Genomic DNA, 13,616 nt, shown 5'->3' with positions numbered 1-13,616 from the left:
GTGTGTGTGAGAGAGAGAGAGAGAGAAAGGAAGGTTGCAAATAAGATGAGCGGGAGGAAGGGGAAAGGAACATTAAAAGGGTTAATTCTACCTGTACTAACCTGTAGTATTAACCCTTTAATTGGCAGTCAGTCCTGTTTAGACTGGATCCACTGAGCAAGTTGGGGATCTGCCCTCAGATGAGACTTCTGTGAGACTTACCTGACCTACCTTTCTGCACTTGGTTTTGGGTGTTTTCTTTCCTCCTTTTCTTTCTGCCCCCACCCTTTCCTTTTGACAGAGATGGCCAGTTGATGCGATATTTTGAAAGCACATAGGCAGGTTCTAAGCTGGGAGCATGAGTGAGTCAGGCAGGCTGAGCCGAGCACACTCACTCTGTTCTCTGGCTCCTGTTCCTGCTGCACACAGCCAGAGCATTTTATGTAAAGTCAAGTCCCTGACCGGCCCTTCCTTTCTCGTCATAGCTATGAAAAGCTGGGACACCTGATCTCCTTTTGGGGCCAAGGGAAGAGCCACCGCAGCACCAGCAGACAAACAAATAGCACTGCTGTGCAAAAACACACAACAGAGGGAGGGAAGCCGCTTGCCAAGAGAAGAGATGAGCCAGGCATTTTGCAAAAGGGGGGTGTTGAGGCTATAAGGCAACCCATGGAAAAAGAAGCAAGACGAAGGGGTGAGGAACTTTGGAGGGAGTCAAAGCAGTGCCCCCCCTCTGCCAGGAGCCAGCTAGGCCCCCAGTGAAGACAGGTTGGGCACACCAAGACAGATGTCACTTCCAGAAAAAGTAAAGAGTAATTCCTCCTAGGGTGTGTGTAGAACTGGGAATCTGCCCCAAGTGTAGAAAATCTTTTGAGATTTTTTTCTTAATTTAAAGCTACAGAAATTCATGTATAAATAATAAATAGAAATGACTAATTACAAGCACCTGTTTCTTAGTTCAGATTCTTATTCCCGAATTATCATAAAACCAATACGGCTACAATTAAAAACAAACTAAAACACTCAGGTAGCTGACCAGGGAACTGTGTTGAAAAGAGAATGGAAGGAAATGTGGGAGGTCCAACCACATATATATGCAGCAAGAAAGACCTGCCACCATAATCAGGATCATGTACAGTGAATGTGGATGCTGACAACACATTTGGATCTACTAGCTATTCTGTATGATTAGCTGTGCACAACTAAAGGTGAATTGCATTGAATATTGGAGGACTTGCAGTGCTTGTTCAACACAAAAAGGGTTTCCATCAATTTTCAAGATGTCTTTCTCCATTAAAAGTTGTCCAGAACCATTTAAACAGTTTTGAATTAACCTGGCTTTGATGTTTATTCAAAAAATATATAGTCTTCTGCATTTGAATACTGGAACAACTAAAATCTGAGCAGGATTTTCCTCTACTGTACCCAGGAATAAATAAATGCAATGAAAGATCAGGAACAAAACATATTATTCCAAAAGGGAAGAAGACAGCTCATTTTGTTTTTTAAAAAAGTGCTTATTTTGAGGAATTCCATCTTTTATATATTATATTAATGTTCCACTTAGATTTGATTCTTGGCTTTGGCTAGAGTCTATTACAAATATCTTAGGTTTTTTCCTACCCTTCTAAAAATAAATTGGCAGCATTAAAAGTTACAAAACAAATGTATTTTAAACAATAAAACCTAAGCTTAAATTGCAGGCTTACTAGCAGTGGGTCTGGAACACCAGTACAGGGGAAAAAATAAATGGTAACTCTAATGGTAAAGCTGGCACAATACACAGAAAATGCATATTATTAGTCAGTTGCTGGAATTATAATACTAGCTATAGGCTGCGTTGCTTCATTTTGTTTCTGGGATGAAGGGTTACAACACACACACACACACACACACTGATCAAGGAATGGAAAAGCAGGTACAGACGTCTCAGCAACTGGATCCAACTTCATTTAACTGGTTTACTCAATGAACATCAGTGGATTGACAGTACCAAATGAAAAATACTGATGTTACACAAAGACTTTGCAGGCTTTTTTGGAAAGATGAGGAAGAGCAGAAGTCACAAGCAGTAATGAAACCTGATGCCAATTGTAGATATCAATACTTTACTTTTTCACTGATGTATGTGTGAGCGTGTCTGTCCACACGCACACGCACACACACACATAGTAGCTTGCTGGAGTTTAATAAATAAGGACAACTTATATAAAACAATAGAAATATTTATATGCTACATGCATATCATATAATTTAGACGTAATAATTTATATGACAGAAAGAAACAGACCTATGTTCGTCCAATTTTTCTGGATAATGCACACACACAAGAAGTGTCTATTCTTATCCATCGCCAGGCTACAAGTTTATTGTTTTCTGAAGTCAACGCTCGTACAAATGTTTGGGAGGTTTTACATTGGGAGTTCCAATGCTTATCATCTATACCACGACAGCCACTTTTAGCCGGTTTGGCTTGTTTACACCTGGTTTCATAAAAATATTGTTTGACTGGGGAAGGTCCCATTTTGATTTCTCCCAGCACAGCTACCTGGTGGCCCCTAATGTCAACAGCTGAAGATTTGTCTGTGACCCATCGGCTTTCACTGTCACACACTGAATACTCTCCACGGTGACTCTTGTTTTCAGCAAACCTCTTCCGCCGAGAAGTTTGATTCGCCATCACAGAACTGCCAATGTAATCCTCCATTAGATACAAAGGTGGGGGCTCCAATGGGGTATTGTCACTCAAGAGGACCCTGGGAGAGATGTAGCGTTTCTGTTGTTTTAGTAGTTCTGTATCCATTGTGATAACTGGCTGGAAATCCAATTTCACACTTTCATTGTCATCCATATCAGGCTCAGCAGTCTCCATGTTCTTAATTGTGTCTTGAACACTATCCTTAATATCTGTCATTTGTTTGGATATCTTGTTTTTTAAGATGTCTGCTTGAATAAGTTTCATAATGAGAGAACTTATTGAATCTTCTGTTAAGCTCCCTTGATCCATATTGGTAGACTGGATGCCACGGAGATGAGCAAGAAATATTGCATAAAACAAAATGGACATCACCTTGTTCACGTGTAAGATCTGAAAAAGAAGTGAGAGTCAACTTAGAGACAAGCAAATGAGCTTACATAATCAACTGATTTGTTCTGTCTTTTTTCTTTAAAATATTTTCTTTTAAATATTTTGCAGATACAGCATTTTACAAAATATGTGAGCAATATATGCACCCAAGGGGTTTTTCAACTTGATATGGTTATATGAAGCTACCTTATATTAAATCAAACAACTGGCCAATCAAGCTCAATATTTTCTACTGTGGCTGGCAGTGGATCTTCAGGTTCTTAGGGCAGGGAAAATATTTGCCAGCTCTGCTACCTAGGATCCCTGTAGACAGAGATGCCAGGAACTGAAACTGGGCTTTCTGCATGCAAATCATGTGCTTGCCATTGAGCTATGAAAATAAATGAAGCTGTCTTAGATGTCTAAGATCATATTGTCTGCTACAAGCAGCAGCAGCTGAGTCTCACGCAGAAATGTTTGTTGTGAAATCACTGCTTCTGGTTCCAGCGTATGTGTATGGTATATGTATGTGTACACTAGCCCACAAAAGTGTATATTATAGTATAGTAATAATGTAACCTTAAGCATGATTACTCAGATGTAAGTCATACTGAGCTCAAAGGATCTTATGCCTAGCAAATGTATTTAGGATTTCAGCCTTAATGTGTTAGCTTTTGCATCATGCATCTCCTGACAAGTTAGCAACAACTCCCTACTATGTAATGGAAGAGAGATAAAAAACACTCAATGTCTAGGCTGCCCTTTTATGGTCAAGAAATGTGTTTTCCCCATTCTCATATTTTGTTATGAAATGAGTTCACCTAAGTCTAGACTGCATTTTCCTTACACTTAAATGATAATTTCTTGCTGTTCTGTAAAAACAAGTCTGTGGAGAAAATAAGACATTTCTAACAGCAGGTCACTGAACTGAAGGAGCAGCAATCATGTTAGAGCAAGCTGTTTGTAAAATGGTAACTTAGCTCCCACAAGGGAGGGAGGGAGGTGTGGTTAAAACAGAACTGCCAGCATGACCAATATAGATGGTAGAATGAAAATAGTCTAACTGCTGCACTCTGCTGTATTTTGTTACTAAACTGGTTCAGAGGAGCCTCCTTCCAGCAGAAGGACCATCAGATAGCCAAAGTAGTATCAACATTGTGGAAAGGTCAATTGACTAGGCTTTGGTAGTAGTAAAACTGCTCCTCAACTCCACTGCTTCAAAACCACCGGTGGGGAAAATGGATGGTCCTCCATAGGAAAAAATCCCACCTCTTAGAAAACCGAGGCTGCAGTTAGGGATGGTTAAATCTGTTTGTTTCAGTTTCTCTTAATGTTTATTTATTATTATTTATTTATTAATTATTTTATTTATATCCCGCCCTTCCTCCCAACAGGAGCCGCAATGTTCCAGTATTAGTTTCAGTTTTCCATTATTTTCTCATCAGATTGCTTTTTTAAAAAAAAGGTCCTCACAAAAATTCATCACTGCGCATTTTTCCTAATATACATATTTTTTGCAAGAAATTCTCCCTATTATAATGCATGTCTATGAATTATTTTCATTAATATATGCCCTTTAACACACATTTCCCCCTAATATATGCATTTTTGTGCAATTTCTGGTTGGAGAACTATGTTGCAAAATTTGGAGAAGTGCAAATGTTGAAGGATAGCTGTGATTCAGTGTGTATATTGTCTCAGGAAGTGCAAATTAAAATGCAAACTGAACCAAATTTCTCCCCATCCCTAATTCTGCATCTTTTTCGGGGGTGGCATTAATTCCCATATCCCCCTTTTACTATAAATTAAATACACTGCTATGATTTTAAAATTGATTTTCAACTTTTAAAGGTATGGAACACATGCTTTTTTTGTAGATAAGGAGGAGCTTTGGAACAGCCATTGAATCCCACTCCCGATCAATCAGGAAGGTGCGTAGGAAGATGAAGACATTTATCCCCCCCCCCCCAAGAATTGGCTACATAGAACCAAAACCAAGTATGGCCACTTGTGCAGCAGGAAGAGAGTATAGGCAGGAGGAATCTGCCTGAAGCAGAGGGGCATCTATAGAGGCAGCTGTTCCCTCTGTTGTCTTTCATGGAGCCAAATCCAAAGGTGCCCCCAAGGTAGAACAGAGGAGTTGTACCATTGGTAGCTTTGGGGGTGAAAGGGAAAGGTGTATTTACCCTTTTGGGCTTGAAGCAATGGTGGAGATTTGTGCTCGAGGATCCAAAATGTACTGCCTTCAAGCCGATTCCAACTTAAGGCAACCCTATGAATAGGTTTTCATGAGGCTGAGAGGCAGTGACTGGCCCAAGGTCACCCAGTGAGCTTCATTGCTATTTATTTATTTATTACATTTATATACTGCCCCATAGCTGAAGCTCTCTGGGCTAGGTGGGGATTCGAACCCTGGTCTCCCAGGTCATAGTCTAACACCTTAACCAGTACACCACACTGGCTCTCAGAGGATCCAAGGCCAATTTTTTCCTCTTCACAGTCTTTTCAACTGAAGGATGGGATACTTTCTCACAGTTTATGGCAGTGTTGGGGAACCACCAGCCTCTGCTTCTGCCAATCAGCGGAGCAGTGAGGGGCCCCTCGGAATCATAAGAATGTTGCATTTCCATGCTGTGCTCTGAGAAAGGTAAGCTTTCTTCTCAACACCCAACAGAGAAGCCAAGCAAACTGCCAATGGAGGAGGAAATACCTCTCTTCCTCCATCAGCAGCTTACCGCATTTCCATGTCATGGACCAGCCGGTCAGCGCATATAACACCTGTTCTGGCCCGTTTGCAGTGGCTACCCATTTGTTTCCGAGCCAGATTCAAGGTGCTGGTTTTGACCTATAAAGCCTTACACGGCGTGGGACCGCAGTATCTTGTGGAACGCCTCTCCCGCTATGAACCAACCCGGTCACTTCGCTCAGCATCTAAGGCCCTCCTCCGGGTACCAACCCATCAGGAAGCCTGGAGGACAGTTACTCGATCTAGGGCCTTTTCTGTAGTGGCCCCCGAACTGTGGAACAGCCTCCCCGAAGAAGTACGCCTGGCGCCGACGCTTCTATCTTTTCGGCGCCAGGTTAAGACCTGGCTATGCTCCCAGGCATTTTAAGCATTTAATGTTATAATTTTAAATCTTTTTTTGTTTGCTGTTTATGTTTACTGTTGGTAGGTTGATTTTATTGTGATATTCTGTATTTTAATCTTTTGTACACCGCCCAGAGAGCCACTCACTATGGGCGGTTTAAAAATGAAACAAACAAACAAAACAAATGCATTTAGGCAGGGAAACACCTTTCTCAGATGTATGGGCATGTGTGAATGTGAATGTGTGCATCTATGTACAAGGGACATTTTTGTATCGGGTCTTCATACAGTATTTTGAAATAATCTACAGTATTGAAATGGTACAGGCCAGGCATAAATTTACCACCTAAATAAGTTAGAGGATTTAGATATGCTCTCTGGGGCTTATCTGCACTGTCACATTTGTAAATGAAAGTCCTTGATTTCTTATCACATATTAACAACACCTGTGTATAATTCTTCAGAAAATATATAAATTGTTGCCTTCAGGCAATAATTTCCGTCACCAATTAATGTGAATTAATATTTATTAGAAATCTCTGCAGACTGTTTTTCAATTTGATTAAGTATACAATGAATTCCATTTGTTTCTAAATGTTGACTATTCATGTGACGTATTGGCTTTCTTTTACTAGCCCCTGAAGAAGGCCTTTAGATAATATTTGGCCAAAACATGTTGAGCTGCATTGAAAAGAAAATCCTTATTTCTTCAGCATCTTGAGATAACATCTCCTCTGTTTGGGGTGTTTTATAATGGATGCATGATTTTATTCTGTTTTTTAAAAAATGCTTTATATTGTATGTGGTGTTGTAAACAGCCTCATACTTCGATCTGGAAGAAGGGTATGACATAAAACTCTGAAATAATAAACAACCATATTTCCTTAACTACACACTGGTGGCCCACTTTACATGCAACACTTAGTCAAACCTATGACTAAGTGTGAATGAGCAAATTTGCAGGGGTAAAATTGCGGCCACTTTGCTCCTCCCCAGTTTTTGCTGTTACAACACTATCTGGAACTAATCCATGGTTCCACTATCTGGAACTAATGGCTCCACTATCTGGAAGTAATGGCTTAGCATTATGTCTGAACATAGGCTCTAGACAACTCATGAACTGTAAAAAGGTAAAGGTGTCCCCGCACTTGTAGTGCGAGTCGTTTCCGACTCTTAGGGTGATGTCTTGCGACGTTTACTAGGCAGACCGTATATATGGGGTGGGATTGCCAGTTTCTTCCCCGGCCTTTCTTTACCCCCCAGCATATGCCGGGTACTCATTTTACTGACAACGGATGGATGGAAGGCTGAGTGGACCTCGACCCCTTTTACCAGAGATTTGAGTTCCTCCTTCCGTTGGAATCAAACTCCAGCCATGAGCAGAGCTTCGGCTGTGTTACCGCTGCTTACCACTCTGCGCCACGGAGGATCTTAGTGCCACGGAACTATAGCCAAGTTTATTACTTGTGGTTTGACTGAGGAGACATATGATGAGCCAAACCATGGCTTAGCTCCAGGCAGTAGGACTGGGGGAAAAGCAAAGTAGCTGTAATTTTTCCTTCAGATACCCACATTTGCTTATTCATGCTTAGCCATGGTTTAAGTGCTATGTGCAGACCACACCATTGTGTAGATAAGAGGTAGAACTTGACACAGGCTCACACTTTTCTGTAGCAACTCTGGGTTCTGAATCAAATCTTGTTCTCAGCTTGGATAGAAATGGAATTTTGCAAAACCTCAGCAAAATTTGATTACGATTTTGAGATGTACATTTTAATATTCTGGTTCAGAGCTTTGAGAGCAGGACAGGGGGCACTTCAGCAAGGACAAAAGCAGGAAGAGATGTCAGGGAAGAAGATGAAATCTGTAAGAGGGATGAAACTGTATGGAAGATAGTGACGCAGGAGTTGGAGAATCAGAAGGCATTCTGAGCCACTAGGCATAAGAAATTGATTTCAGTATCTTTCCAACAATATGGCTTTAAGTACTCATATGTATGATAGTTACAGAAGTCTATGCTAGGTGGGAAGAGTCTAAGCCCTTCAAAGACGAAGCTGTCCTTTCAAGAGGAGAAGGGTGGTAGTTGCTAACTCCCTGCTGAATGGTATGGAGATGACTCAGTGGCAACTGGACCTGTTAAACCATGAAGTGTGCTGTCTTCCCTGTGTCCAAGAGAACAGCGTCCCAAAACTTATCATGCCTACCGACCATTATTTCTCCTTGTTCATCCATGTGGGAACCAACAGCACCAGGCACAGCAGGCTCACTTCTGTGAGATGGAGTGCACTTCACAAGGGCTGGCAAGAATATGTTTCACAAAACCTGGTCAAGAGGACATTACACTAAATCAGTGTAGAATCCAAACTTTTTTCCCATGGACCACTTGAAAATCGGTGGTGGTCTTAGTGGACCACTTAATGATTTTTCTCTCTGCTGTAGCAATTATAATGTGCTGTGCTAGATTGCTGTATGATTTTAATTGTATTTTCTTGTTTATATTGTATTTTATTGTATTACAATTTGCATTCCATAGAATTCAAATTGTAATACAATAAAACAGTATAAAAAACAAAGGAAGCAATAAAAATTAAAAATAAATCTGAAAATTTAATGTGGACATGCCATGGACAGACCACTGGTGGCTTGTGGACCACAGTTTGGGAACCCTGCACTAAATTCAACAGTAGATGCGAGACAAAAACCTGAAGTAAAGGTTAAGAACATAAGAAGAGCCTGCTGGATCAGGCCAGTGGCCCATCTAGTACAGCATCCTGTTCTCACAGTGGCCAACCAGGTGCCTGGGGGAAGCCCGCAAGCAGGACCCGAGAGCAAGAACACTCTCCCCTCCTGACGCTTCCGGCAACTGGTTTTCAGAAGCATGCTGCCTCTGACTAGGGTGGCAGAGCACAGCCATCATGGCTAGTAGCCATTGATAGCCCTGCCTCCATGAATTTGTCTAATCTTCTTTTAAAGCCATCCAAGCTGGTGGCCATTACCGCATCTTGTGGGAGCAAATTCCATAGTTTAACTATGCGCTGAGTAAAGAAGTACTTCCTTTTGTCTGTCCTGAATCTTCCAACATTCAGCTTCTTTGAATGTCCACGAGTTTTGGTATTATGAGAGAGGGAGAAAAACTTTTCTCTATCCACTTTCTCAATGCCATGCATAATTTTATACACTTCTATCATGTCTCCTCTGACGCACCTTTTCTCTAAACTAAAAAGTCCCAAATGCTGCAACCTTTCCTCGTAAGGGAGTCGCTCCATCCCCTTGATCATTCTGGTTGCCCTCTTCTGAACCTTTTCCAACTCTATAATATCCTTTTTGAGATGAGGTGACCAGAACTGTACACAGTATTCCAAATGCGGCCGCATCATAGATTTATGCAATGGCATTATGATATCAGCTGTTTTATTTTCAATACCTTTCCTAATTATCCCTAGCATGGAATTTGCCTTTTTCACAGCTGCCACACACAGAGTCGACATTTTTATCGTGCTGTCCACTACAACCTGAGGTCTCTTTCCTGGTCAGTCACCGCCAGTTCAGACCCCATGAGCGTATATGTGAAATTCAGATTTTTTGCTCCAATATGCATAATTTTACACTTGTTTATATTGAATTGCATTTGCCATTTTCCCGCCCATTCACTCAGTTTGGAGAGGTCTTTTTGGAGCTCTTCGCAATCCCTTTTTGTTTTAACAACCCTGAACAATTTAGTGTCGTCAGCAAACTTGGCCACTTCACTGCTCACTCCTAATTCTAGGTCATTAATGAACAAGTTGAAAAGTACAGGTCCCAATACCGATCCCTGAGGGACTCCACTTTCTACAGCCCTCCATTGGGAGAACTGTCCGTTTATTCCTACTCTCTGCTTTCTGCTTCTTAACCAATTCCTTATCCACAAGAGGACCTCTCCTCTTATTCCATGACTGCTAAGCTTCCTCAGAAGCCTTTGGTGAGATACCTTGTCAAACGCTTTTTGAAAGTCTAAGTACACTATGTCCACTGGATCACCTCTATCTATATGCTTGTTAGCACACTTCACAATAAAAGTGTCTGTATACTAATGTGCAAATTATTTATTTATTATTTCTTACATTTATATCCCACCTTTCTTTCTTAATAGAAACCCAAGGCAGCATACATGTGGCCTAGATAATACTGCAGACTGAATTGATTGTAGGTTATGAAAATCTGTTTAATATCTCTATCATGACCTACAAGGCCCTCTCCAACTCAATGATTCAGTAGGATGTTTTCCTTTGAAATGGATGAAAACTGGTTCAGTGATGTGTTGCCTGAGGGTGATATTCATGTCTTGCTTGTATAGTTCCTGGAGCTAAATGTTAGTGGAATGTTAAAAATAGTTCTGTTGCCTTGGACAAATAGTTCTGCTGCCACAGTGGGTAATGGGTGAGATCCAACAAAGTTAGTAAAGTTCATTTATTTCAAGGGGTCTTTTTGGAGTATGACTAACATTGGCTATTATATATTCAAACTGGCCCTTAATTTATATCATCTGAACATTAAAGACATAGATGTGGTTTGGATAACATGGCAAGTTGAATTATGGTTTAGTGGGACTGCACAAATGCTCTCAGTCACTTTGCCCCTCCCTGGTCCTTTTCACTGCTGCACTAAGCTAAACCAAGGTTTAGCTTAGTATATCATCCAAAGCAGGACTCATGGCTAAGCTCACTAACCATGGGCTATACTCAAGGTTTATTCTTGGCTACAGCTTGTGGTTAGTGAGGAGGAAGCTTAGCCATGAATCCCACTTCACACAATATGCTAAGTCAAACCTTGGCTTAGCTCAGTGCATTGCAGGAGCAAAAAGGACCAGGGAGAAGCAAGCAGCTGTGAGCATCTCTCTGGAAGCCTGCACATTTGTGCTGTCCCAGTAAGCCATAATTTGGCTTACCACACCATGCAAAACATGCCACTTGTGTTTTCCAATCAAATGCAAATTGCAATAAGAAAAGGTAAACACCTGTCAGAAAAGCCACTTATTGACAGCAGTAACATCACTCTGATTTAGCATTAGGTTTTCTTTTCTTGTGCTTCCTTTAAAATAGTTCTTTAGCATCAGAATGTCAAGACTCCAAATTGCCCGCTGATTAAGGAGCATCTGCACAGGCCAGTACGTCCACAGTAAGACAATATTAAGAGCCTGGAGAGGCTAACGCCTTTGCCAGAAAATAAAGCGAGATTCAACACTGAAAGCGGATACATCTGGAGAATCATTATCCTGAGCTTGGATAATGAGCTAGGGAGGGAGAATGTTAGGAAGCAATGATAGCTAACCAGATCTCTGGGGAGCTAAAACCTTTACTTACACACATTTTATTAAAGTTAAACATATATTGGATGGAAAACTGATATGAATCTGAAAAAGGAAATGGTGTCCAAAGAAAGTGGCTTCATATGAAAAATGCACATGGAGAGATAGGAAAATAGTTCTCTTTCCATCAATAGTTCCTGAACTGTGTGAACATAACCAAAAAATAATTAACTGCATCCAAGGTTCTCATCCACAGGGGTGGCTGCCCACTGTGTCTCTGCATGATTCAGTATTCTGGTACTGCCTCCTTCCAATCAACCTCTCCTGGGAGGTGGATCATTCTCTTGCATCTCCACATCAGGTGTGACTGAATCACTCAGTTATTCCCAGTGCAGAGATGCAGCATTACCCACAATCAGAGGAGTCAGTGCTTGAGTCTCAAGGAGTTTCCAGTCAAGAAGCATACTCAGATCAGTGAATCATGTGAATACAAAGAGAGCCGAGTTCCTCTGAGGACAGGCAATTCTTAATTTTCTACTGTATAGTAGTAAATTTCCAAGGACTTTCCAAGGACTTCCAGTGAGCACAAGAATTTCTCAACAGAGCACAGCTTGACCTGGTGTAAGATGTGTTGTTGAACTGCTTAAAAAAAGTGACCATAGTGTTATCAAATTATATATATATATATATATGTTAGCAGCTGATAACAGCGGAAGCCAAAATGTTTTGCTAGTAAAATAAAAACCTCTGTTTTGTTAATCCCAATTACATGTAGGCAATTGCCAAGAAAACCCAACAAGGTTACTTTTGACTTCAGAAGAGGATCTCCCAAATGAGGGGATTTGTAAAAAGCAAGTTGAAAGGCAAAGTCAAGAGAGTCAAATCACTTCAAAATGCTTGGGAGTTGTTTAAAACCACAATATTAGAAGTTCAGCTGGAATATATACCATAGATCAGGAAATAACGTCTCGCTCGCCTGCGCAGCCTGGACGAGCGGGGCATAGTTGCAGATGGGTGCAAAGCTGCCGCTGCCATCTTTAAGTGGGGCAACGTCATGCATCGCAGCCATTATGCGAGCGCGACGTGCAGTGTGGAGGGGCGGAGCCTCTGGGCTTACTTAAGTCCAAGCGGCCCCTCCGGGCTGCAGGCTCAGAACAAATTACGGGAGAGGAGGCTGCACAAGCTTTTCGAGTCTGTCAACAGGCCCTATTTACCCCCTTTGGTTCCCAAGGCTGGGTGTGAGTTCAGGCTAGGTAGAGGGCACTAGACGGTGAGGGATGTGGGTGAGGCTCTGGCAGCCTCTATTGGCCATTGTGTGGGGCTCTTTGGTTAGGCTTGCGGCCTTTTGCTTGACTCAGGCCTATATTAGGTTCAAGGTACTTTATTCAATTAATTTGATTACATGGTGGCTGCTTTGCGGGGTGCGGAGCTCTTTGGTTAGGCTTCTGATTTCCTGCAAGGCCCAGGAATATATTCGGTTGAGGTAGTTAATTCTATTATTATTATATTACATGTGGCCTTTGTAGGGCCGGGTGAGCCTTTTGGCCTTCATATTTGGATACTAATGGTGTGCACAGATGACGGGGTTCACTAGAAAATGTCTAAATCACCATAACTTAGATGACAGTGATCCTTTTCCAAGTGTCAGTTACACATTCCTTGTTAATTCTGAGACAGAAGTTGCATTTATTTGAATTTGGTCTCATATCAAAAAAGCATATGGCATTTGTTATATTTAAAGAAGAACATGAAAACTTTTGCAGGGAATTGAAGGTCTAGCAGATGATAGTGTGGCTGGATGGGTGGATAGGAATAAAGAGGAAAGACAGGCTACTTATCAGGCTCTTATCCTCATTTCCAGGATCTTAGACTTTACTGAAACAAGGGCTGCCTTGACAGGATCTTAGACTCTTGTGACACGGAAGCTGCCTTTTAAGATCCAGGCAGACTCTTCACTCTTTCCTGATGATTTTTCAACAACATTTCTGATGTCATTTACCTGAAGTCATATATAGCATGCAACTTTTACATTGGCACTTCTATTTTGATATGTATGATATCAGTTACTTGAAATCAATATAGCATGTAAATTTTGCATTTTGAACATCTATTCTGATTGGTGTTTGGAAACCTGCTAGGAAAAAGCTGCAGTGGGTCCAAATATTGGTGACAGCAGCATATCCTCTGTCTCTGTGCTT

General features: G+C 41.3%; 1 protein-coding gene across 5 annotated transcripts in view; it reads right to left on the bottom strand.

The window, feature by feature from the left end:
• Nucleotides 1–1,489: 1,489 nt before the first annotated feature.
• The window catches only part of NTF3 (neurotrophin 3), a 186,684-nt gene continuing 174,557 nt past the window's right edge, over nt 1,490–13,616 (bottom strand). For 4 of the 5 annotated variants that reach the window (XM_061637901.1, XM_061637902.1, XM_061637904.1 and 1 more), the window contains one exon: nt 1,490–3,067. In XM_061637901.1, the coding sequence (XP_061493885.1) occupies nt 2,270–3,046 (777 nt within the window). In that variant the 5' untranslated portion in view covers nt 3,047–3,067 and the 3' untranslated portion in view covers nt 1,490–2,269. The remainder of the gene's footprint in view (nt 3,068–13,616) is intronic. The other variant, XM_061637900.1, reaches the window with a different exon arrangement.

This window comes from Rhineura floridana, chromosome 8 (genome assembly GCF_030035675.1).
Source record: "Rhineura floridana isolate rRhiFlo1 chromosome 8, rRhiFlo1.hap2, whole genome shotgun sequence".
In the NCBI taxonomy this organism is placed as follows: Eukaryota; Metazoa; Chordata; class Lepidosauria; order Squamata; family Rhineuridae; genus Rhineura; species Rhineura floridana.
Note: the sequence above shows the minus strand (reverse complement) of the source record. Positions and strands in the feature narration are given on the sequence as shown.